The 24,990-nt window shown below is 59.8% G+C and overlaps 1 protein-coding gene and 1 long non-coding RNA gene across 5 annotated transcripts; one reads left to right on the top strand and one right to left on the bottom strand.

The window, feature by feature from the left end:
- Window positions 1-4,251: 4,251 nt before the first annotated feature.
- On the bottom strand, window positions 4,252-10,439 carry INHBB (inhibin subunit beta B). The gene is made up of 2 exons (XM_082466033.1): window positions 9,396-10,439; window positions 4,252-6,945 (listed from the first exon to the last, which is right to left on the bottom strand). The coding sequence occupies exons 1-2, from the start codon at window positions 9,841-9,843 to the stop codon at window positions 6,170-6,172; spliced, it is 1,224 nt and encodes a 407-aa protein (XP_082322159.1). The 5' UTR covers window positions 9,844-10,439; the 3' UTR covers window positions 4,252-6,169.
- A 5,306-nt stretch (window positions 10,440-15,745) lies between these two features.
- Window positions 15,746-24,782, top strand: LOC309662856. Of its 4 annotated transcripts, none has more exons than XR_014265023.1 (4): window positions 15,746-15,890; window positions 16,285-16,552; window positions 16,647-17,348; window positions 18,074-24,782. It is a non-coding gene; the product is annotated as an uncharacterized lncRNA (long non-coding RNA). The 4 variants fall into 4 exon arrangements; XR_014265024.1 differs by having other exon boundaries at window positions 16,647-18,223; window positions 20,051-24,782; XR_014265025.1 differs by having other exon boundaries at window positions 16,647-18,223; window positions 19,568-24,782.
- Window positions 24,783-24,990: the final 208 nt, after the last annotated feature.

Below are 24,990 nucleotides of genomic sequence, written 5' to 3'. Positions count from 1 at the left end.
ATGAGCGTTAGCAGACATCATTATCAGCGCAGCCTCTGCAAATGTTCATTGAAAGAATAACTGAGAGGGAAAGAGTGTGCTCCGGGGAGGGCTTCTGGGCGGGAGGGAGGGGCTCGGGAAGGGCATCCAGCACCACTCCTGACACACAGAAAACAGCAACAATGAGCCCACACCCATCGGAGCCTGGCCTGTTCCAAGCACCTTAATGCACACGGCACCCCCTGAGCTTTGGGCCCCGTGCTGGGCACTGTCGCGGTCCCCACTTTACAGATGAGGCAACTGAGAGGTTAGGCCAGGATCACAAACCCCGGCGGGGGGATGGTGGGGGCGGGTGGCTCCGAGCCCACACTCCAGGCCGCCTCTTCCACCCCCATGGGGCCTAGCAGCCAAGCCCCTCACACCTGGCCAGGGAGGGCGTGGGGCTGTCCCCACAGCCAGAGAGGAACCGTTCAAACCTCAGATGCCATGGCTCTCCCAGTATCCCGGGCAGCAGGCCTGGCATGAGTGAGCGGGTGGCCCCCTCCCAACTGAGAGACAAGAAGACCCTCAGCCCCAGCCTCTCCTCTCCCCAAGGGAGGCCCCAGAACAGCCATGGCTCCCCCTGCCCCCTCCTCCTGGGCAACCCAGTGGCTATGAGTGATTCTGGAAACAACTCTTGGGAGCAAATCTCAGCTCTGCCACTTATGAGCTGTGCCACCTTCAGTGCATGGCCTTCTCAACCTTAACTTTCTCATCCATACAATGGGGATAATGATACTATTCCCCATCCACCCCTGGGCTGCTGTGAGGACTAAACTGAGATGATGCATGTATAAGAGCAAGCACCCAGGAAATGTTTGCTGAGTGACTAAAGGACCGACCAGATAGTGCCATTCTACTTTTTTTTTTAATATAAATTTATTTATTTATTTATTTATTGGCTGCTTTGGGTCTTTGTTGCTGCACGCAGGCTTTCTCTAGTTGTGGCGAGCGGGGGCTACTCTTTGTTGCGGTGCGTGGGCTTCTCATTGCGGTGGCTTCTCTTGTTGCGGAGCACAGGCTCTAGGCGCACAGGCTTCAGTAATCACGGCACGCGGGCTCAGTAGTTGCGGCACGCAGGCTAAGTAGTTGTGGCGCACAGGCTCAGTTGCTCTGCGGCACATGGGATCTTTCCCAACGAGGGCTCGAACCCATGTCCCCTGCATTGGCAGGCGGATTCTTAACCACTGCGCCACCAGGGAAGTCCCCATTCTACTCCCAAAGTGCTCCGGCTTTGGGGCTGCAGGGACACCACGGTGACGCCCCCTCACCCGGCACTGAGCGGCCAGGGCAGGGCAGCAAGGCTGTGAAAACACACTGAGGGCGAACACGCGGGCCACAGAAATGGTGCCTGCACCCACCCCTGCCCCCAGCACCTGTCCAGCAAGAGGGTGATCTAGCCCAGATTTAAAAATATAACGAACCCCATCACCGTGTATAACTAGCCAAGGGCATCACTTTTTGACGAGGAAGAAAATGAAAATGGCAAGAAATACACACAGACAGCCGACCAAATACACCCCACAATCACAGTCTCACACCCCACAGGGTCTCACACTCACTCAGCCACACAACCTCAGAGACGGCCAAACTCACACGCAGCCCACCTAGCACAGCCACGGACACAGCCTCACGCCCTCCACGGCTCAGCAGACAGGCAGATGCGCCTCCAGGCACAGAGCCGCAAGTCACTCAGCCTCACCCGCAGCCCATCCCCACCCCCACGCGGCCCGGCGCCCGAGCCCTGCTCATCCTCAGACCCCGCGCGGCCCGGGAGGGCCCGGCGCAGCCAGCCCGCTCACCCCCAGGCCTCGCGTACGCAGGCCCGGCCCTCCGGCAAAGCCCGCAGGTCATCTGCCGCTTGCTCCAAACATCCCACTGAAAGCCCAGCGACCGGGGCCTCTGGCCACAGGCAGGGTGTTTTGTTTCGGCTTCTTTGCCTGCAAAGGCACATTTCCCCAGCCTGCAGCCGTCTCCGTGGCTTGGCGACAGCCTGTGGCCTCCCCGCCCCCTCCCGCCCTCTCAGGAGGCCCAGGAGGGGAGCCTGCCAGGCCCCTTGGGGGGTCCCCAGCAAGAGTTCCCACAGGGCTTTGCCGAGGGCATGGTGCGGGGCCAGCCCGAGCTCCAGGTGGGCCAGGGGTCCGGCCCGGTGCAGCAGCCCTCGCCTGGAACTGCAGCGGGGATCCTCAGCCCCCCCCAGCCGGGCGGCTACGGTATCACGCCCAAGGGGGCTGGGAGAGGAAGCAGATGCAGGACACCCCTGGAGGCCCTGCTGCCTGGACCCTCCGTCTGCCCGTCTGGGAAATGGGGAGCAGCGACGGGAGGGAAAAGTCGGGGTCCCCTCTTCCCCCCGACCCCAGCCTCAGACTCCACTGGGTCGCTGAGGGCTCGAGGCACGTCTGAAGGTCAGCCAAGGGCGAATCCAGCGCGTGGAAATAGCTGAGGCGGGTGGGGCCGGCAGCTCTGGCTCTGGCTGGCCCGGCCTGACGCACCGGCCCTGAGAGAGGCTAGCGGCCTGGTGGCCTGAAGAAGGAAGGGAGGGACAGAGGGGAGGAGAGCAGGAGGGCCTGGGCCGGGGTGGGGGGGCAGCACAGGAGGCTCACTGTCCGGGCTGCAGTGGAGGCTCCAGGGGCGCCTCTGGGGAGAGATGGGACCCTAGGCCAGGCCCCCTGGGAGGAGGAGGAGGGAGAGAATGTGGGGAAAGCCACCGGGAGGAAAGAAATAACAGAGAGGCAAGGACCACAGAAGCACAGGGAGGAAGGCGCGCGGCCCTGCCGGGGGAGGAGGCCCAGCCCTGGGACAGGGATGCAGCCTGTCCTCAGGGGGACAGTAAGTGCCACCCGCCATCGCCCCGGCGGGGGTGGCTGCGGGGCTGACCCCTCAGGGCACAGGCCAGCACAGGGCAGCAGGGCGCCACTCGGGGACCACGTCTGCCGGCCACTGGCCTCCGACCTCGGAGTCCCAGGCCCTTCCTGGGGCCCCCGTGGGACCCGTGGGCCACCCTGTGACCCAGGAGGGCGCCTGGAGATGCTCAACATCCGAAGAGCAGAGGCACCCTGGTGACTGCAGCAAAACTTCCTGGGCCGGCGACAGCTGGATGGTGACTCTTATACCCTAACACGTCCAGGCCAGGCCTGTCTTTGCGAAATTTTCTTCTTTGCCCCCGTTAACTTTTATACCATCTCAAGACATCACAGATGAACAAACGCACCCCTCAGACGAAAGCCTGGCAGGGCAGCAGCTCTCTTGGCCGGGCAAAGACTAGAAAAAGACAGAGGCCAGAGGCTGCGTCCTGCCACTAGCTGGCCATGTGAATCGAGGTGACCCTCCAGCTGCCCAGAGCTCCCTCAGTTTCCCAGTTGTTGGCTTAATGGGGTTAGATAACCCCTAAGGTCCCACTTGTTCAAATGTCCTGAGATTTCTGGGAAGATCACGTGTGACCCCCAAACCACACGCTGTAGCCCCTCTGGCCCCGTAGGGCCTCTGATGAAGCAAGGCCTCAGCCCTGTGGTCCTGCCAGGGGAACAGGTGCACCAGCCGTAGCACCCGGACTCAAATGCCCAGGGTGCCTGTCCTGTGTGACCTCAGGTAAGCCCTGAACCTCTCTGAACCTCAGATTCCAAACTCTGGGAAATGCCATTTCCCACAAAGGCGTGATGATACAAGGGCAGCCTGATAACAGTATCCGGTGGGTATCTCCGGGCATCCCTGCAACTGCAGTTGGGCCAGTGTCACTACTAACACCACCACCACCTACCACCAGTTAAAATCCCCACAGGACACCTGGCATCCTCAGGGCCTTGTTTCTGGCTTCCATCCCAAGACAGTAACCTCTTCTGGGTCGCAGTCACCTCTGTTAGTAAATGGGGATGGGCATGGGGTCAGGTGGGCTTCAACCTCCCAGGTTTCACATTTGCTCCCAGGGAAGGGGCCTAACCGGCACTTTCAAACGGTACTAGACGCGGCCTTGGTGCAACATGATTAGTCTTGGGACTAGAAGAGTAAACAAATGTGTAATTCATGAATTTGCTAATTGTCCTTCATTTGGATCTCCTGCCACTTTTCCTAGACTCTCTGCCTGACATCCGAGCTCGTGGCAAGGACTCAGAGAATGCCGGGAGCAGCCCAGGGAGGCAACTGGCATCAAAGCCGTACACCTGGCCTCGCCCTCCCCCCGCCGCTGCCCCCTCCAGACCAGAGCCCACCACCCCAGACACCACACAAGGCAGGAAGCCCGTGGCACTCCATCTTTTATTTTCTTCAACTGTACACAAATGTAAAATACTTTAACAGCAAGTCTACGGGAAATTGTTTGGTTTTAAATTATTATGAAACAGAACCTAAGGGGAGCTTTATTAAATAAACACAAAGACGGGGATTTAAGGATACACACCTGCATCCTACCATCGTCTTTTTTACTCTACCTTCTGGGTGTGTAAGGATAGAAAAGACACATCAAACTGAATAAACAAAATCCATTTATACCCTGAAACAGTGGCAGGCCACTCAAGGGATTGTTCAGAATGTCCACCTCATATAGGATGGCCTCACCATCTAATAAAAATTAAAACTGATCTGTTGGCCTCTTTGGTTCCAAAATTATGTATAATACATTTAACTGTATTTTTTTTTTTTTGCTGCTATAAAAATAACTTCTTTTTCAAATGGCAGTTTCTGACTAATCATGCAACTAAATCAGTGCAAACATTAAAAGCAATCATTCGCTTAAAAAAGAAGCAAAGGATTTCATTTCAAGTATAAAAAAATATAAAAAGAGTCGTACGAGTCCAGTTTCGTCTAGTGTGGGTCAACCCTTTAAATTGCATAGTTCACGTGGCACTTGGACCTCTGGGGGTGAGCAAGCTCAGTGCTCCACCAAGGGCCACTTCAGGACACACGCGGATAAGCAAGGGCTGTATCATGTGCGTTCAGGCGGGTGTGCAAGTGCTAGGAGGGGCAGGCGGGCGGGCGGGCGAGCAGGCGGGGGCCACATCTGGGGCCGGCGCTGGTGGCCGGGGCCCACGTGGGCCACTTCTGCAAAGCAGCTGAAAGCCTCCCCGTTTCCCCAAGGCCAGTTAAACTGCTGTGCTCCCTCGCCCCCTGCTGAGGGGGCAACCCCCCGCCCCCAGCATTTCCAGAATGCCTTCACCCCACCGTTCCCTCCTCCTAAGAGCTCACCCCCACTTGCCTAAGAGTTATTTCCACTCCTCCCCAACCAGTCCTAGAGGAATCTCCCCAGGGAAGGGCACAGATTGCAACTTTTTTCTTTCCACTTGGAACAATTCAGATTTTAACTTAAAAGGTCAGACCTGGTAGGAAAGTCCCTTTTCAATTATACAACCGGAACGAATGACCATTCAACTGCTAGTGATCAGTTAAAGCATCAAATTAAGACCCTTCTCCTCTCCCTCCCTCCCCACCCCCAAAACACACACACACACACACACACACACACACACACACACACACAGAAGTCAAGCCAGGGACCCAAGCAACAGTCAAATGGTCACTGCCACGGCCCCACCGTCTCCGGCAGGTGATGTCCTTTCTGGGCCTCCTTCCCTCTCCAAGGGTGGGAAAGGATGGGGGCTGCCCTGGTTCCCGCAGCAGGAAGGATGCCAGGCCGGGGGACGAAGCCCACATATTGGAGCCAAGAGATGCCGAGGCACGGCGGGCCTTGCACAGGCAAAAGGGGACACGCGGCCATCGCCCGCGGCCCGCTCCTCTGCGGGGCTCCCCTGCTCCCTCTCTCGCTCTCTGTGTCTCTGTCTTTGTGCTCGTCTGTGTGCTCGGAAGGCGCGATTCAGAGTGGCCGGGCCAGCTGGTGGGGACGGTGGCTGCTCACCCCACTCTCCGGGTGACAGGCGTTCGGGGCTGAGCTGCCCTCTGTCACCGCATCCGTTTGCTGCTATCGCGGAGGCTGCTGTGTGGGGGGCAGGGTGCGCCCGGCTGTGCGCGTCCACGTGCGCACCGTCGAGTCTGCCCTGTCCGTGGAGGGTTCTCCCCCTGCTTTTGACTGACGGCTGGATGAAGAGGCAGGAAAATCTCTCAGGCCTCCCCCGGGCGCCTCCCGGGCAGCCCAGCGGCACCGCCACGCCCCCCCTGCCGCGCACGGCGTGCCCCCAGCCGCGGGACCGTCTGAGCCCCGCCCTCAGGCGCAGCCGCACTCCTCCACGATCATGTTCGGCACGTCCCGCTTGACGATGTTGTACTCGTCGTCGAAGTAGAGCATGGACATGGTGCTCAGCTTGGTGGGGATGCAGCAGGAGTTCACGGTGCCCGGGTTCAGGCCCCGCATGCGGTACTGGTTCACCACGGCCGTGTGGAAGGACGAGGCCGAGCCGGGCACCCCCGCCAGGTAGGCCGGGCAGCTGCCCTCGCAGTAGTTCCCGTAGTAGCCGGTGGGCGCAATGATCCAGTCGTTCCAGCCGATGAGGCGGAAGTCGATGAAGAACTGCTGCCGGCAGCACAGGTTGGTCCGGCCGTCGCACTCCAGGCCCCGCTTGCGGATGCGGTGCCGGCTGTCGCCCAACCGCGCCTGCACCACCACGAAGGGCCGGTGCGACTCCTCGCCCGGGTGCACGAAAACGGGCGCCACGGCCAGCTCCCGGCAGCCGTCGCACTGCACGTCCAGGCTGAGCCGCCGCTCGCCCCGTGCGAACAGGGCCTGGATGGGCTCGGTGAGCGGGAAGGTGTGCCAGCCGCTGCGCTTGAGGTCCACGCGCTTCTCCACCGCGGCCCATCGCTCGCCGGGGCCCTGCTCCTGAAAGTACACCTTGACCCGCACCTTCCGCCGGCCGCCCTTCTCCAGCACGTAGGGCAGCAGCTTCAGGTAGAGCCACAGGCTGGCCTGCACCACGAACAGGTTCTGGTTGCCCTCGTTGGAGATGAAGAAGTACAGGCGGACCCGGGAGGAAGCCAGGCCATCTGCGGAGAAGCGGGAGAGCAGGCCAAGTTAGATGAAGGAGAACGTGAGGCGCCCGGAAACAGGGACTCTGCTGCGTGATGCTGGGCCTCGCACTGGCCACGCAGCTGGCCGGTCCTGCCCAGAAATACCTCTCCTGGGGCCCGGGCCTCTGACGGTAACCCGGGAGAGGCGGGGAAAATCATTTCCCATCGAGAAACCCAGACCAGGTTGGAGTCGGAGGGTCCGGGCCTAGAAAACCCGGCCTCACCTCTCCCAGGCCAGGGTTCCCAGGAGACAGGCTGTCAGAACTCAAAGCTCAACAGAGGAACTTGTCAGGAGGCCAAGATCTTAACAAGTTGTTATGGGTATCTGTGAAATCTGAAAAACAAAACCAGGATCTCGCTGAGGATTTGGGGGTGGGTTGTTCTAGCAGAGTTTGGGTTCTTTTTTTTTTTTTTTTTTTTTTTTTTGGTGAACTTAGGGCATTGCAAAATCCAGCTGAGCCACCTACTGCCTCTCTGCAGTGTTTACCTAAGCATGATCGGATCCAACCCCCAGTGGAACCTCCACTGCAAACAAGCCAGCTCTGCTCAGATTTCTGACACAGGAACGTGTGCGTTGCAGGCTGCAAAGTGCAGCCCTCGTTTCCGAGTAGCTCCAAGGGACAGGACACTGGGCCCTGAAACTTGAGGCCCACCCCTTTCACGAGACCCTGGCTCCCTGTGAATGGCACGTTCGAAATCTCCATGGATAAGGAGAACTGGCTTGTTAGTTTTCTCAATAATTCAGCTCAACCAGAAGTGAGGCCATGCCAACCAAGAAAGGACTCCTCTCTCATCCTACATATTTCAGTGACCCTTCTGACAATCTTTACTTTTTTTTTTTTTTTTTTGCAGGAAGAACAAATAAGGCAACTGTGTTGGTCTCCACTGGTTTTATCAAACCTCCTACCACTGCCCCCCTCCCAGCCCCCTCCTCAGGCCCCGCCTGGCTCCTCTAATAACAGACATCTGACTTTGAAATGGGGGAAAGTGCAGCCTTAAAAGCTGGTCTTGGACGAGCTGCCTGTGACCTGAATCTGTTATTTATAAGTCAAAGAGCTGGCTCCGTGAAACGGACCAGAAATATAACAGCCCCCGCTGTCATTTTGTGCCACCGGGACCAAAAGGCCTCCTCGACCTTCCAGAATCACATTTCTACTCTGGGCCCCAAAGCACCTTTTAATCCAAGCTCTCTAATTGCATGTCCAGCTTTCCCTGACTCTGTCGGACAGCTAAAACGGCAGCGCGTTTCTTTCTAAGCACAAACCAGCCCTGATTGTCTCTGCTTTGCTCCACACCCGGCCATGCAAAACTTTTCATCCCTTTTCATCCCCAGGAGGCACCAGCACAGTCTGCCCGCTGCCTTGGGGGGTGGGGTGGGGTGGTGGAGGGCATTTGCAGCCTGGGGATACAACTGCCACCAACCCCCCCAAGGCTCCCTGCCCACCCCGCCCTGCCCAGGGCTTCCCCCTGCGACCTTCTCCGCAGTCCCCTGGGCACAAATGGGGCTGAGCTCCAGGCACAAAAGCCACCGGGCTCATTCAAGTCCTGAAAAGGACAGCGGAGCCGAAAGCACTTGCAGCATTTCAGCACGAGCACATTTTACTCCTTTTAAAGTTGGAAAGGTATTTTTCCTTGCTTGATTTTCACATTTAGACAGTGGTAGAAATTTGCAATCCAGGACCGGGGGAAAATTCCAGAAAGTACTCCGATCCTTTGTTAACTACGAACTCTACTGGCTCTAAGGCCAAGGAGCTGCTGCCGCTGCCAGGCGAGCCGAGAGGCACGGGGCTGCCCCGGAGCCGAGCCACAGTCTTTCTCTGCGTAAATGATGGGACCTGTTGAGAAGCCTGCCTTCCGCCCGATTCCAGTGCCCACACAATCGGAAGAGAGGTTGCCTAGCTCTCCCCAGCGAGGCTTCAGCAATCCTGGCAAGCCCACACCGCCCGGCGATGGAAGCGGCGGCCCCAGGGGCCTCTCACGCAGGCACACACACACTCACACACACGCACACACACACTCCTCCGGCCCACGTATATCAACAAGCACACACATCTCCATCCACACTGCTAAGCCTACACTGCGATCGTGGGAAACAAAAACATTAAGCCATCACCGAGCGAATGCCCGCGGAGCCAGGGCCGCACGCATCGGCCGGGAGGGGGGCGCGCGCCCGGAGGCGCTGGGGCCCGTTTCGGAGAACAGGGGTGGAAGGCAGAGCGCTCCGCGGCGGGGCTAGGGCAGCGGGAAGGGGTTGCTGCCCGCGGGAAGAGGGCGACAACCGGGACGGAGCGCACAGGGCCCGAGGCGAGCGGGCTGGGCCGGGAGCCCGGGTTTCCCCCAGGGCGCGCTGGCTGCGGCGGCGGCGGCCAGAGCCGGCGAGAAGGGGTTGGAGGAGGGAGCGAGGGCCGCTCGCGGGGCCGACCCACCTGTCTCCGCGAAGCTGATGATCTCGGAGACGCGCTCCTGGCCGTCGGCGCCCGGGCTGGCGTGGCCGTCGAGGTGCGGGATCTCCACCCGGCCGTCCTCGCGCACCTTGCCCGCGTGCAGCTTCCGCAGGGCCGTGACCATGGCGGCCTTGGGCACGGCGTGTGTGATGTTGGGCCGGCCCCGCATCTGCAGGCGATTCAAGATGTGCCGCTTCACCGCCTCCAGGAAGTCGCCGTCCACCCGGCCCAGCTCCTCGGGCCGCCGGAAGCCGCCGCACGACGTGCAGGTGTCCTGCGAGCCGCCGGGAGCTCCGGGCGGCGGGGGCGGCGGCGGCGCGGCGGGCGACGGCGGGGGCGTGGGCGAGCCCCAGGCCTCGGGCCCCAGCCAGCCGGCCGCCAGCAGCAAAAGGCAGGCAGCCCCCAGCGCCCGACCGGGCAGCCCGTCCATGGTGCGCCGCTGGCGACGAGGGCGCCCGCCGCGAGGCGAGCCGAGCCGAGCGCAGGGCCGGGCTCCGGGCTCCCGGCGCGCCGCCCCGCCCCGCCCCCGCCCGCGCCCGCGCCCGCGCCCGCCCGGGCCTCCGCCCGCCCGCCGGGAGGGCCGCCGCCGGGAGGGCCGCCGCCGGCTCACAGGGGGAGGGGGCCGGCCGGGCCGCGGGGGTTCCCGCGCGGCGGGGAAGGGGCGCCGCGGGCCGCGGGTGCCGGAGAGGCGCGCGGGGCTAGGCGGGGGCCGAAGGGTCACTGGCGCACGGGCGTCTCGGGGCGCCTCGGCATCCGCAGCCTTCTCCCCATCCTCTCCGCGTCGGGGCCCCGCAACCCCCGCTCGGGTGAAGCGAAAGCGGCGGCAGCGGCGGCTCGGTCGCCGAGCGGGGAAGGTGGCGAAAGGGCCGGTCGACGCAACTTGGCCGAGACGGAAGCGAAGGCGCCCGGGCCCCCGGAGCGGAGCCTGCCGCGGCTTGGCGCGGCGCTGCGGCGGGGCCCCGCGCTCGCACCTGAGCGCCTCGCCCTCGCGCCGAGGAAGGGCCGCCGGCGGCGGCGACGGGCGGGTCGTCCTCGCCGCGGGCCGGCGGGCGGGCGGCGGAGCAGAGCGGAGCGAGCGCGGTGCCGGGAGCGCCGGGGAGCACGGGCCCGCTCAGAGGCGGCGCGGAGCCCCGGGCCGCGGGCCCTGCAGTCCTCCCTGCGCGTCACACAGCAAAGTTGTCTCCAGGCTCCCCGGGCGCCGCATCCACCGGCGGGCGGGCGGGCCGGCCGCTGCGCGCTCCGCCGGGGCCTCTGCTCCGCCCGCCTCCTCGCCGCCCGCCTCCCTCCGCCCGCGTGCGCGGGCCGGCGGGGCGCGGGGCGCCGGACGAGGTAGGCGAGGCGGCGGCGGGGCCCTCCTCGCCCCGGTGTCTTCTGGCTGCGCGGCGGCGGCGATGCGGACTCGAGCGCCTAAAAGTCTCGCCGCGTCCCCGGCGCAGGCGTCCTCGCTGGCTCTCCCGCCGGCACACGCCGCAGGGCCGGGAGAGAGCGGGCGGGTGGCGGCCGCGTCCCCGCGCCCGACCGGCCGCGACAGAGTGCGGACCCGCCAAGGAGGAGTTCTTCGCTTTGCTTTCTTCTTTTACTCTCCTCGTTTTTTCTCCCAAAGGGGAAAAAAAGCCGCACAATCTCCGTATGTGCGCGCGCGTTGAGATAGACGTTGGCAGAAAAAAAAAGGGGGGGGGAGAGTCTCGCCCTGGCCGTGCGGGAGGAGGCTGTCCGCGCCTCCCCGCTCCGCTTCCTGGGGGCGGGCGGGGAGGACGGGGGAGGGGGAGGCGGAATCCGTTCAGGTCGGTGCTGCCCGCTCCCCCCGCCCACCCCCGCTCCCCTCCGCTCCCTTCCTCTGCCTTCGCGAGAAGGAGGGGCGAGCCGGTCCTCTCCCCTCCCCCCTACCCCCCGCGAGGCCGGGCCACTTTTGCGGTCTCGAAACTTTCTCACCACGTGGGCGCCCCGGACCCCCGCCCAGCTGGGCGGCTGGCGGCACCGACGGGCTCCCAGCCCAGGGTCCCGGCGCTCGCCTCCTCCCCGCGGCCGCGCAGGCCCTAACCCCCGGCCCGGCCGCCGCCCGCCGCCCGCCGCGCCCGGGAGAGGCACCTCTCGCCGCCGCAGCCGCCCCGGGCCTGGCTGGGGTGCTCTCTCAGGGGCCGCGGCGAGGCGGGGCGAGTCGGCCTCGGGCGCCGCGGGCTGTCTCCGCCAGTGGATGTCGCTCCCGGGCTGCAGTGCCCGAGCCGAGCGCCCCGGGCTGCCGGCGCACTGGGCGAGGCGTGGGCCCCGCGGGCTGGAAGGGCCTGGCCGGCCGCTGCCTCTGCCGGCGGCGCGCCCCGAGAAACTCCTCGACTGCGGGGGGCACCGGCCTCGCCGCCAACAGGCCTCTGAGCTCCGGGCTTGGCAGGCTGGCGAGGTCTCCAGCACCGCTGCCGCCACCGCCCCGCAACTGGCAAACCCTGGCCTCAGACAGACCCGGGTCCCAGTCGAGGCTCGGCCACGGCCCGCTTTGCAGGAGTGACCGTGCGTAGAGTCTTCACATTCTAGTCCCTACCGCCTCATCCGTTCCTGGGGTACAGTAACGCCTAGCATCACACGGGCTGGTGGGGCGCCCCAGAGGAGGCGAGCGGGCCAAGCTCCTCCCAGCACTCAATAAATTATGATTCCAAGGCCACCGTTCTCAGGCCGCCAGACAAGAGATGCTGTCAATGGACACCAGACTCCCAGCCCCGTCCAGAACCCCAAATGCAATCCGTTCTTTCTGTTCCCTCCTCGCGCCCCTACCTGGGTATGGAACTGCAGGGCGGTGCTCCCGGGGCGCAGCAGGAACACGGCCCTGCCCTCTCCCCTCAGTGGTCCAGACCCCCACCCACCGTGGCCGCGCTCCATAACAATGGGACTGCACGGAGGTCATTTTAGCTTTCTTAGCATATTGGGGAGCCCAGGACGCCCGAGGTGGACCTCGGCCTGCAGCTCAGGGCTCCCCCCAGCCCCCGCGGTCCCTCATCGCAAGCTTCTCTGGCCAGCCGGCCGCTGTGGCGCTCAGCCCGGACCGCAGCCTCGCCGAGGCCCGCAAGTCTGGAGGCCGAGCGCCCCCTCCCTCCCGATCCGAGGAACCGACCCGGAGGTGCGCAGGGCCGCTCTCGAGGTGCAAAAAGGGGGCTGGTCTGGCTTTACCAGCCCAAAGTCGGAAGCAGGGGCCCCGAAAGGGCAGCCCTTTGACTCCTTAGGGCCTTCTCCAGACCCCAATCCTCTGCCACTCCCAAACTCACAGCACCCCGTGCCCTTGGGTTTCCACCTCTCGCCCTGTCCCAAAGCCTGTGACCCTTGGGCAGAAAGGAGATGCTTCTGCCTCCTGGGCAGCCTGGGCCACCACCTTCTGAACCAGGCCGGACCCACCTTTATGATTTTCCTTGCATCTTCCACCGGGCACACATGCTGTGGTCTTCTGGCTCTTTCCATCATCACAGCCCCCAACCTACTTGGCAAACTCATGCTCAGTCTTCAAGACCCAGCCCAGTCTCTTCTCCTTGGTGAAGCCCGCTATGACCTTCTGGTGCCCTGAATCGCCACTTGCCAGGTTAGGCCCCTCAGCCCAGTTCCTGGCTGTTACCTCTTCCCCTGTCTGTCTCCTGTGTGGGGCCTCAGGCTCTGGTGGGCAAGGACCAGACCTCTGTCTGACGCCAGACCTGGCAGACAATCAGGGGAGCTCACTGAACGAGAGTTTGGTTGGTCGATTGATTGGGAGAATTCATTAGGCCAGTGAAGGGTTTCACACCCCCGCTCCCCAGCACAAGCTCGCAGTAGCGTTCCTTGCCTGCTGGGTTACAATCCTTCTTACTGTGAGTTCCACCTGGGCTGGACAGACCTGGGGGAAGAGGGGAGGGCGCCACACCTTTGGGAAGGTACAGCATCCCGCCCATCGCCCTGGCGCTGGGAAGACGCAAAAGGCACCGTGTCCTTGCTGGTAGGAGGAGGTTGAGAGGAGGGTCCACATTGTGCTCCCCCGATGGAGGAGCTGTCAGCACCGCTGCCAGTCATCTGCTGGGAGGGAACTGGGTCAAGCGGTAGTCAGAGACCATCTGCTCGAGAAGCTGGGATTATCCCGCCCTCTGCTGATCCCCCAGCCCGCAGGAGCCGAGGGTGTAAATTGAGTTCTTCCAGATCACCTTGTGCTTTGGGTGGGGGGGAGCCCCCCATCCCCTACTGAGGGGCAAGGACCTTTTCCTGTTGCTTCAAAGCTTCATTTAGCACTGGGCTCCATTCTCCCTTAGATTGAGGGTGACCTCAGCCCTCAATCTGAGCCAGGGATGTGACTGCGCCTGTCAGTTTTTTGCGTTGTTTGTTTTGTTTTGTTTTGTTTTTGGCTGCGTTGGGTCTCCGTTGCTGCGAGCGGGGGCTACTCTTCGTTGCAGTGCGCAGGCTTCTCATTGTGGTGGCTTCTCCTGTTGCAGAGCACGGCCTGTAGGTGCACGGGCTTCAGTAGTTGTGGCACGTGCTCAGTAGTTGTGGCTCGCGGGCTCTAGAGCACAAGCTCAGTAGTTGTGGTGCACGTGCTCAGTAGCTGTGGCTTGCAGGCTCTGGAGCGCAAGCTCAGTAGTTGTGGCGCACGGGCTTTGTTGCCCCCTGCACCACCAGGGAAGCCCCCCGCCTGTCAGTTTTGAATACAATAATGCACAGCAACACTGCAGCCAACACCCTCCACCCGGGCTGCAGGACCAGGCCGTCCCCACACAGAATGCTGGCTCCCTGATGCCATCAAGGAGCTCGGGCCCGCTGGGGAAGGCAGGAAGAAACATGGCGACACCATGGGTACAGGCACACAGAGTATGGAGAGGGCTTCGTGCGGGGAGCTCAGAGCACTTGCTCTCAGTCGTTTTTGGTTTGGTTTGGTTTGTTTTGCATAACCCATAGCTCAGTGCCAATTTGGAGCTGATGAGGATGGGCAAAAGTGACAAAGCAGACCGTAAAAGTGAGCCTAAGCGTGCAGTTCTTGGCCGCACAGCCCCTGCAGAGCGTTGGGCAAAGTCCCTCACGGCAGTGGGCACTCAGGGCCTGGGATGGAGAAAGGCCTCTGTCTGAGTTGGGCTCAGGGACCTGTGTTCACTTTTCCACCACTGGTCGAGAAGCCACAGTTGCCAGACCTCACCATCGTACATCGTAACTCTGTAGAGCCCCTCGCCATCTGAACAGAAGAGCTTTCGTGCCAGACCAGACGAGACGGCCTGCCCACCAGCAGCCCCAGGCACAGGAGCGGGACAGCCTGGAGTTAAGCAGGATCGAGCCCAGGAGCTGCAAGGGACCAGTGACCACCAGCTGACCTTTGTAAACGCCCAGACACCAGCACAGAGCCCTCTCAGGAAGCCCCAAGGCCTCCTCATGTCTTTGTGGTCCCGAGGCAAGTCTGTGATAAGAGAGTGGGCCTGGGGGGGGTTACTTGGACGAGGCAGCCCCGTATTTCTCACCAGGGCAGCTGGGCGGTGCCCACCTTCCGAGAGCCCCAGCAGCCCTCCACATCCTCAAGTCCCCTGCCGTGGTCTCCAAGGATGCTGGTCATCTCTGAAACTCAGGAGCTCCAGGGCTGAGGCCGCCTATGCTACGGAGCAGCCGTGCCCGGCACCCAGCTTGGCGCGACGTGTGAGCCGAAATCAGCGCATCCCATGTACCGGTGATGCTGAGGTGCCCGTGTGTGACCTGGTCATTGGGCCTGGGGTCCAGACGCAGACCCCCGAGTTGCAGTGGTCCCACAGGGCAGCCCGCCTCACGTGTGCCCCTCCCCTGCTTCCCACCCGGCACGAGCATCTGCCACGGGCACATCACCCCTTCGCGTGGCCCCGTGCTGTTCCTAAACCAGCTCCAGCACAGAACCACCTTGCAGGGCTTCTCACCTAGTCGTTCCTCTCACTCCCGGCCCTCTGAAACCTGCTGTCTGTTAGCGAGAACCACACAAATCACTGGGTTCCTGGCTCCATTCCTGGGAAGAGGCTAGCTTGAGGGGAGGCGGGAGCCCCCGCCCCTTCCCCGAGCAGGGCTGGGGGCGGGGGTGCCGGAGGCTGTGCAGGAGGAGGATTCTACGTGTTTTGAATGTTCAGGGAGTATTTCAACAGCAGGCCCCGTGGGGATGGCTGTCCAAGTTGGTATATTTTCTAGGAAAACAGAGGTGCTAAATACACCATTTGGTGAGTGTCCCACTTCAAACTGCTCATCGCAAACTAGTCCTGGCCCAGAACTCCTTCCCATTCACTCGATGACCACGCTGAACTACCTGCTGGGGATCCAGCAGCACAGAATCGAAGTCCCGACGATGGCCGCCCTCCCCACGGCGTACTGGGGAGACCGGTCCACGCCCAGGACAAGGAGAGCTGAGTCTCAGAGGACGCAGGATGTGAACCGAGCCTTGAGGGGGAGAAGGCTTCTCCCAGCTGGACGGGGGAGAGAGAAGGTCGGCGGCAGGGGAGCCCGAGTGATGAGAACATGCGGTCCAGGAGAAGAGCAAGGGCAAGTCCACGGGAGCGAGGCCAGGAAGGGGCCTTGTCCGCCCAGAAAGGGGTGTCAAGGCCGGGAGGGCATGTGGCCCCTTGCAAGAGTGTTTGAGGGGCACCTTGGCAGCACTGGGGGGGCGGGCTGGGAGACCCCCCCCCATCAGGGAGGCAGTGAGGACCACTAGGAAGGGGTGGGTATTGGCGCCTCTCCCGTAGGACAGGAGGCCTGGGCAGCTAGTGGCAGGTGGGGGCTGCGCAGGAAGAGTCGAGGCGCTGCCCCCGCCCCATTTCTGCCCTGAGGGGTCCTGTCTACAGCTCCTAGATGTCCGTGGGTGGCCAGAACGCAAAGAGCTGCTTATTTGGCAGCTAACACAGGGCAAGGGAGAATTTCTAAGGTTTTTTTGCTTCAGGTCTCCAAACCCAACTGTGTCCACTTTGGGAACACTTGGGTCCCGGCATCAAACTCCCCTTCAACGGCCTTCCTCGGTCCTCAGCCGTTCTCGAACTTCAGAGCCAACCTTTGCGTCTGCGCCTTGAGGGATGAGGCGCGCCTCACCCAGTGAGCCGCCAGCCAAGAAAGATGCACGGCTGAACCAGGACAGCGTTTCTCAGGTTCTAACGTGAGGCAGGGACAAGACAGAAAAAAAGGAAACAGGCAAATTATCCTCGTATATACAGGTACAGGCAAGGCATCCTTTTTGCTTTTTAAACAAGGCCAGTGAACGTGTTCGTCCGTTTATGTCTATGAAGCTGAGGACCTCTGTTCCCACAGGTCACGCCACCCCTCAGGTGCACCCCGTACCCCTGTAGACGCATGCCCGGCAGGCTCCCATAGTAAAGCAGCTCGGAAAGGGGCCGTCGTGATGCTGTGCTCCACACAAGCGCCCCCTCTCCTTACAGAAGACTCTAACGAGTCCTCCCAGTCAGTAAAGCAGTCTCTGTCTAGCCATCGACGGGAACTCCACAGGGGAACCGCCATGGCTGTAGAAAGAGAAAAAAACCCAACGCCGTTACCAGCTTCATCTCCCCGCAGCCCAGGCCTGCTGGCTGGCTCCTGAAGCTGTGCTGATGTCAAGTCCTCTGCGTGTTCAGCCCTTTAACCTCCAGCAAGTCAGCACTGCAGCCCCGCTGACCAGGCCCCGGGGCCCCAGCGAGTCAGGAGCTAGCCCGAGAAAAGAGGCATTTCTTACACCCCTCCTTGGGCCCGAGGGCATTCACCTCTTTTAGCCCCTTCCCTTCCCCATACATTAGCTTATGGGTTGAAATCCTGGAGAAAAAAAAAGAATGGAAAGGGAAGGATCCGATTTTTGCTTGATGGCTAAATGTATTTATATCTAATTAGGAGACCCCACTGTGAAAGGGGTGAAGTGTTTTGGTTCTGGCCTATTGAAGAACAAATACCCACTGTGTGCTCGTTCTCTGAGTCGGTGAGAGAGACCCAGAGTCGGTCTGCTTTAGCGCCGCCAATAGAACTGTGAGTAGGGCCCCGGCTAACGGGTAGGATGCTCAGGGCTCCCCCTGCCCGCGGAGCCCGTCAGCCCAGAGTTTGTTCATGCAAGCTGTTCTCAAGCCGGGGATTTGAGGATTTGCCCTGTTGTACTTTTCCAAAAAAAAAGAGAAAGGGAGAGAAAAAGAAAGGAAGAAAGAGAGGAAGGAAGGGAGGGAGAGAAAGAGAGAAAGAAAGAAAAAGATTCAGCATCTTTAGGGTGAAGACACACACAGCATTAACCTTTCACTTGAGCTTCACCTCCCTTGGACGGTCTAACGCTTCTCGAACCCCCGCAACTTCCTACTGACTCAGAAATAACAGCACAGAGCAAGGAACTTAACTAAAAATAAAAAAGGAGCTGCCAATGCCTTGGCTTTCATCGGGGACACAGGTGCTAAAACACTCGTCCACTGACATTCATTATCACTAGTCAGAAGAAGCTAAGAATATGCATCTGTATAGAATTCCTTTATGACATTGTCTGTATCTATAAGTAATGTGGTCAAACTGTTATTTACCTAAGCTCAGCTCCCCAAGAATCCTGTATCAATTCAATACAGAAATACACGCCCATCTTGCACATAGTGGGGGTAACTCACCCTTTCCAGCCACAAGGGCGTGTTCTGGGTTCAGGGCCCCCAGTATCATCTCCAACACTTCCCGATGCTTCCATCTTTTCTTCCCAAAGTGCTCTTTTATCCACTGTACAGAATGCCTTTGCACAGAGGACCTAGTGAGGACAGAGCAGTGTGCCAGGTGACGACAGCGCTGTGGCACTGTCCTGCCTTCAGCTCAGTGAGCCGGGAGAGCCAGGCCCCCCGGTGGCAGCAAGCGCAGAGCCAGGAGTGTATCAGGAGCCGGTGAGTGGGAGACCCTCCGCCCTGGCACTGTGAGGTCCCCAGAGGTAGAGGGAAGAGGGGAGACCAAGGTTGGAGCAGCCCTGGAGGCAGTAGGGCAGAGCTGGTCGGGGCGGAGAGGGGCATCTGGCCGGGGCCTTCCAGACAGCAGACGCTTGCGCCTTCTGAATTCGGAGCGGAAGGACCCGAGCAGGGTCATGGTGACTCTGCAGGACCGCACCCGCCCACAGCAGCCCTGAGAGCGAGGAGACGTACAGCTGAGCCGGGGTGACCGCCCAGATAGGGAGCAGGAGGGCCAAGAAGACAGGAAACAGAGAAGGAGCCGTCAGGGAGGTGGAAGAAAAGGCAGGACAGGGTGATGGCACGCAGCCAGATGTGCTGCAGGAGCAGGGCTGGCCAAGAAGGCTGAGGGCAGCAGAGGGTCCCAGAAGGAGGCGGGGATAGGGCGCTGGGGGGGCACCTGGGCCAGGGGATGGGTGGTCACCAGATGAGCAGCCTGTCCCGGGGAAAGGGGACTTGAGGATGCAAATGGCACTGTGTCCCTCCTGATCTGGGCCAGTGGGCGCAGAGCTGCAAGGCCAGGGCAGGGGTTTCAGGGGGGCAGCCTCCAAAATTGGGAGCCGAGGGATGGCTAACTCCAGACTCAGTGGAGAGCAGACTGCATGGGAGGCATGGAGGCAGCCCTCGGGCCGAGTCCCTGGGGGAGAGGACTGCCTGGGGCATCTTACACTGAGAGACAGAAATGACGCCCCAAACTGAAGCCCAGCCCAGAGGCTGGAGGGCAGGGGACAGTGGTGGTCCCAGGAAGGTCAGCGCAGGAACTGAATTCAAAAGGCTGGATGGTGTGTGTGTCTGTGTGTGGGTGTGGGTGTGGGTGTGTGTGTGTGTGTTGGGTGTGTGTGTGTGTGTGTGTTGGGTATGGCTCTGTGGGTGTGTGTGTGTGTGTTGGGTCTGTGTGTGTGTGTTGGGTCTGTGTGTGTGTGTGTGTGTGTTTGTTGGGTATGGGTCTGTGGGTGTGCGTGTGTGTTGAGGCATACGTGTTGTATGTGTTGGGTTGTGTGTTGGAGTGTGCAGGTGTTAGTGTAAGACGTGGGGGTGGGGTGGGGGGTGTGACTAAGGCACTGAAATACAGGAACAGTGCCCAGTCTCAGGGTACTTGCGCCAATAGGATTAAGAGCGAAGGAAAGAGTATTAAAAGGCCCTTTTCCGCCCTAAACAAACTCACTCCTGACTCCACGGGAGACTTAGGAGGCAGAATCCATAGGAATTTGTGATTGAGGAGGAGGAGATGGAGAAGGAGGAGTCAGGAACGGCAGGTGTTGCCATGGAGACCATTCCCACGGGCAGGTCGGATGTCTGAGATGGTCCACGGGGCCTTGGCGCTGGCGGCATGGCCACCGCCCCACCGCGGGGCCCACTGGACGGGGAAGAACCGACTTGCCCAGGCCCTCCTGCTTTTCCTGCCTCCCCACCGCCGCAGAAAGAAAACGTTCCCAAAAATTCCCCTGGAATGACTTCCCCTGGAAACGTCAGGAAGGTGTGGTCTGTGGAATGTGGCCATCAGAGGCTCCAAAGGGACAAGCTGGGTGGCTCTCCCAGAAGCACCCATGAGCCTCGGCCCTGGGGAAGAGGGGCTGTGTGGACAGCACACCTCTGGCCTGACTAATCCAGAGCTGGGGGTCAGCATGGGGGCCGCGGAGACAAAGCAGCGCCAGCCACGCCAGCCGTCCCCCATGTGCAGGCTGGGGACCTGCAGCCCCCGCATGTCCCAGGAGGAAGAGCCATCCTCCAGTAGTTAACTCTTTTCTACAGCCACGCTCCATCCCCCAGTCTTTACAGGGGTCTCCGCTGTCAAGGAAACAGTTCAAACGCCTCGTGATGCCTCAAGGCTTCTCATCTGCTCCTGTCACCTATCCAACTTCTGATGAAGGGTCCCCTTCCTCAGCCACAGCCACTCTCTCTCTCTCCTGCTGCCACTGGGAACCACTTCCAGTGACCCGAATAGCTGTGTATCTCTAGGATAGCCACTCGTCCTGGCTTTCCTGGGACAAAGGAGTTTCCCAGGATGTGGGACTTTCCGTGGATGGTCCCAGACAAACCGGGATAGTTGGTCACACTCTGGGTGCCTCACCCCTTCTATCTTTACTGATGCAGCGTCCTTCCCCTGAACCTTGTCTGCCAGGAACACGCTCTATCCAAACTTGCCTCCGCAAAGCTCTTCCGAGTCAGCTCCTGCCTCCGTTGAAATGGACAAACTGCCCCATCCTCGGTGCCCTGCTGGTAACCAGCTCTTCAATACTTGCCTGTCCATATGGGCTCAATTATCCATGTTACCCGCTAGACTCTAGGCTTCTGGAGCACAAGCTACACTGTCTTTTTGTCTCTCCAGCTGTCACTAAGCCCAGCAACCATGAATGAGCCACAGGTGTTGGCTGAACTATTTTCAAATACGTGGGAAGGAATTCAGTGAGGCATGGAGACACACAAGTTAAAGTTCCTCCAAAAATTCTGAAAAGTCATCTTATTCCACTGATTCTTTTAACATATACTTCTTAAGGTGCCTATCATAGGCCAGGCCCCGGAGCTATAGCTGTGAACAAGACAGTCAAAATCTCTATCCTCACAAAACTTTACTATCTATGAAAGAAACACACAATAAATATGTTCTTAAAAGCAAATAATTTCCAAGAGTGAAAAGTGTCATGGATTTTTAAAAGGCGGTTGATGGCAAGCAGACTGGTCAGGGGGCTACATAAGTCAGGAAAGTCTTCTCCGAGGAGATGATCCAAAGATAAGGAGGAAATCACAGAAATCTAGGGGAAGGACTCCAAGGTGGGACTAAGCTTAGAACGTTCAAGGAACAGAAAGCAAGCCAATGTGATTGGAACACGGTGAAGCAAGAGGAGAAGGGTTGAAGGAAGCAGAGGCCAGATCACATTAAGCTTTGCAAGTTCTACTCCCTAGGATTAGATTTGACCTCCGTGGCTAACACAAGCTATTTCTCACATGGGAAAAGCTCAGAATTAGGAATTCCAAGCCTGGTATGATCGCTCTGTGGTCATTGGGCACTCATGCTCCTTGTACTTTTCATGAAGTTTCTATCATCAAAGTTATCACAAGATGGCTGCTGGAGCACCATCCATTACGTCTTCATTTCAAGCAGTGGGAAGGAGGAAAGTAAAAGAGCAAAGCCTTGCATCCTCTTAGCTGAGCCAGCGCTCTTGGAAGAATAATCCCAAGAGCCCCACTCAACAAATCTGCTTTTCTCTCATTGGCCACCTGTAGATGTAAAGGAGGTTGGGAAATATAGACACCTGGCTGGGTGCTACACGGCTCCAAATTAAGGGTCCGACCAGAAAGTAAGAAATACAGAATAAATATTGGGTGTGGCAAGGAGCCTGGGGATTGTTCTAAGTGCAATGGGAAGGTTTTAGAGGGTTTTATCAAGTGCTGCTGTGATCTGATTTACCCAATGAGAAGGTCAGTCTAGCTGAGGGTGCAGAATAAACTGCAGGGAGATAGATGAGTTAGGTGCTGTTACGATAATCCAGGTGAGAGGTGGTGGTGGTCGGGCCAGCGTTTCAGCAGTGGAGGTGGTGAGAAGTGGCTGGCTCTGGCCTCTGTTTGGGGGCTGGTGTCGACAGGACTTGCTGATGGACTGGGTGTGGGGTATGAAGGGAAGAGAGGAATCGGAGGGCGGATCCCACGTTTGGGGGCTGAGCAGCCAGGAAAATGCGGTGCCGTTTATGGGAAGGGGGGAGATGGGGAGAGAAACAGGGGCAATAAACAGTTCCCCTTGAATGTATGGATTTTGAGAGGCCTGTTAGGCACCGGCAGGGGTGCTGAATAAGCAGTTGGAAGAAGTTTGGGGTTCAGGGCAGAGGTCAACCAAATTTGGGAGCTGCCAGCATATGGATGGCACTGAAAGGCAGGGCGAGATGAGTTCCCCCGGGGACAGGGTGTTGATGCATAAGAGGAAGGGAGACAGCCAGGGGTGAGGTCCCAGGGCACTTTGGCCTTGAGAGGTGAGAGAGCCAGCAAAGGAGGAGAGAAACGAGGCCAGCCTGGGGGACGATGGACAGAGGGGGGACAAAGGCCAGCTGCCAGATGCCGGGAGCGGCCGAGTACAGTGAGAGCAGAGAACTCACCCTGGGCCTCAGCAGCTGATTAGATCCAAGAGCCATTTCAGCAGAGCAGTGGGGAGGAGGCCCTGGAAAGAAGAGCTGATAAGCAAGTGGACAGGCCAGGCCGCTCTTCCCAGCAGCACGACTGCGGAGGCCGGCAGAGAGATGAGGCGAAGTTAGGGCGACAGGAGGTCAGGGAGGGCTCGCCCACCTTCAAGCCCAGGTGCCCAGGGTCATTCCAACCCGGCTCTGCAAGATCCCCAGAGAGGGTGGGCGCCAAACAGGCTTGGGTCTAGAGGGCCAGACCCTCGAAGGGGAATCTCGGATGTGGGTCCTCTCCCTGTGGCCCTAGGGGTCATTTCAGAGCCAGCAAAGCGAGGCTGAGGCCCCACTCAGCACAGGCCCCCTGCTGGACACCGTCCCTGCGGCACCGCAGTTCTTCCGGGGCTGCCCACGGTCCTGGCGGGGAGACCTTTGAACCCGCTTGTCTCTTTCTGGCCCTGAGTCAGGTACCCTTGCTTTGGGGGGACACCCAGGTGCTGGCCAGTCAGTATGCCATCCCAGAATTTGTTTTGCCAACTACCCAGAGCAGCGTTTTTCAAAATGTAGGTTGTTAACCACGAGTGGGTCATGAGTCCAAATGTAGTACGTTAAGACTTTCGTTTTTTAATGCAATAAAAAGGAATAGGATCGAAAATAACAGAAATCACACATAAAAAGGTGGGTATCTTTCATGATGCTCGTCTCAGTGACATCTGTGTTTGTATATTTGTGCGCATGTGTGTTCTGCATTGCCGTGTCAACTGGATTTGTTACATCGTGTTTAAGTTCCAAGGATGGTGGGACTTCCCTGGTGGCACAGTGGTTAAGAATCCGCCTGCCAATGAAGGGAACATGGGTTCCAGCCCTGGTCCGGGAAGATCCCACGTGCCGCGGAGCAACTAAGCCCGTGCGCCACAACTACTGAGCCTGCGCTCGAGAGCCTGCGTGCCACAACTACTGAGCCTGTGTGCCACAACTACTGAAGCCCGTGCACCTAGAGCCCGTGCTCCGCAACAAGAGAAGCCACTGCAATGAGAAGCCTGCGCACCGCAATGAAGAGTAGCCCCTGCTCGCCACAGCTAGAGAAAGCCCGCGCGCAGCAACGAAGACACAACGCAGCCAAAAATAAATAAATAAAGTTGATTTAAAAAAAAAAAAAAAGATCCAAGGAGGGGAAAGCCACCGGCCTCTAGAAGCTCCCCTTGTGCCCCTGCCCCCCAGCAGTGACACCCTCCACAGTGGCCTGGGTGGGCGGCCACCACTCATTCCCTCTAGTGGGCATGCTGTGACCTGGATGGACGTGTTGGAGAAATAGTATTTCCAGGTGGGCGGTACCCGACCCACCGTTACGGGGAGTCGCATCAAGTGCACCGGAACACGACCACACGCTGCCATGGGACGACCCTGCCCAGGTGCCCCTACCCTGCTGAGCGGAGCGGAGTGATGCTGCAGCCAACAGCCAAGCCCAGACCTGTCAGGAGGACAGACCAGGGGTTCTCAGCGTGCCTGCACAGCCCGCCCCCAGAGAGCCGGATGCAGTGAGGCTTGGAGGCTGCCTGGGCACTGAGGGGCTCTACAGCTGATTCTAACACAGGGCCGGGGCTGAGGACCATGGGCCTCGAAGGGGATGAGATGCTCCCACTCCGTAAGCAGACGCCCTGGAACCCCTCAGAAGCCGTGCCCCCCTCCTCCCTTCCGCAGCCCGACAGACATGCTTCGTGGCTTCCGTGTCCGAAGCTGCTGGGTCCCCTGGGTGTGGCAGAAGGTGGTACCAGGCCTGTCGGCTCCCAGCAAGCCCTCGGGATGCCAGGCGCATCGCCCAGGACTCTCTGCCTCCTGTCCCAGAGACCCCAAAGCATCCCTCTGAGTAGAAACACCCTGATGGCGTGTCTGGCAGTGCACAGGGACCAGCAGGGAGCCAGGTCCCCTTCAGCCTCCTGCATTCTTCAGACGTCTGCTCCTCCCCACCCACCCTGGCCGTCCCCTCCCCCTTCTTAGAGGAAGAAAGGGGTTATCCGAACATCATGGGGACCAGGATTTGATTTGATTGTGACTTGGCTACAGAAATTTCCGAGCACACGCGAGGATGGAGAGTTAGTACAATCAACCCCGGGTACCCATCGCCCAGCTTCCGTGGTCCACTGACAGCCCCTGTGCCCTTGCGCCCCATCAGAAAGGATCTTGCCACCCGATGTCACAGCCCTTTCCACCTGTGCACCTCCTCCTAGAACAGGGCCCAGAAGAAAACACCTAGAAGCCTCCAGTAAACCCTCTGGGATGCTGAGAACTCTTGTCTGGAGACCAGCCCCGGGCTCAGACACCAACAGGCGCTTCCCTGTGCGCCTGGCGGGGATGGAGACACTGCCCCTACGCTTATTTCAGGAGAACGGCGCTTGTAGAGGAAGGCTGGACGGATCCCACTCTGTCTTCAGAGAAGCTGCTGGTGGGCTTCCTGAATCCTTACTGCTTTGGGGCTTGTCTACCAGCTCGGCACCCAGCTGGTCAACACTGCATTGGTCAATTGCCTTAGAAAAAAAGGAACATTGCCTCCAAAATCCATCAGCCCCGACGTCACCTCCTTTGCCATGAGATGAAAATACATCC

This window comes from Balaenoptera physalus, assembly GCF_965194825.1.
Source record: "Balaenoptera physalus genome assembly, chromosome: 6".
NCBI classification, from domain to species: domain Eukaryota; kingdom Metazoa; phylum Chordata; class Mammalia; order Artiodactyla; family Balaenopteridae; genus Balaenoptera; species Balaenoptera physalus.
This window is presented reverse-complemented; position numbering and strand designations above follow the sequence as displayed.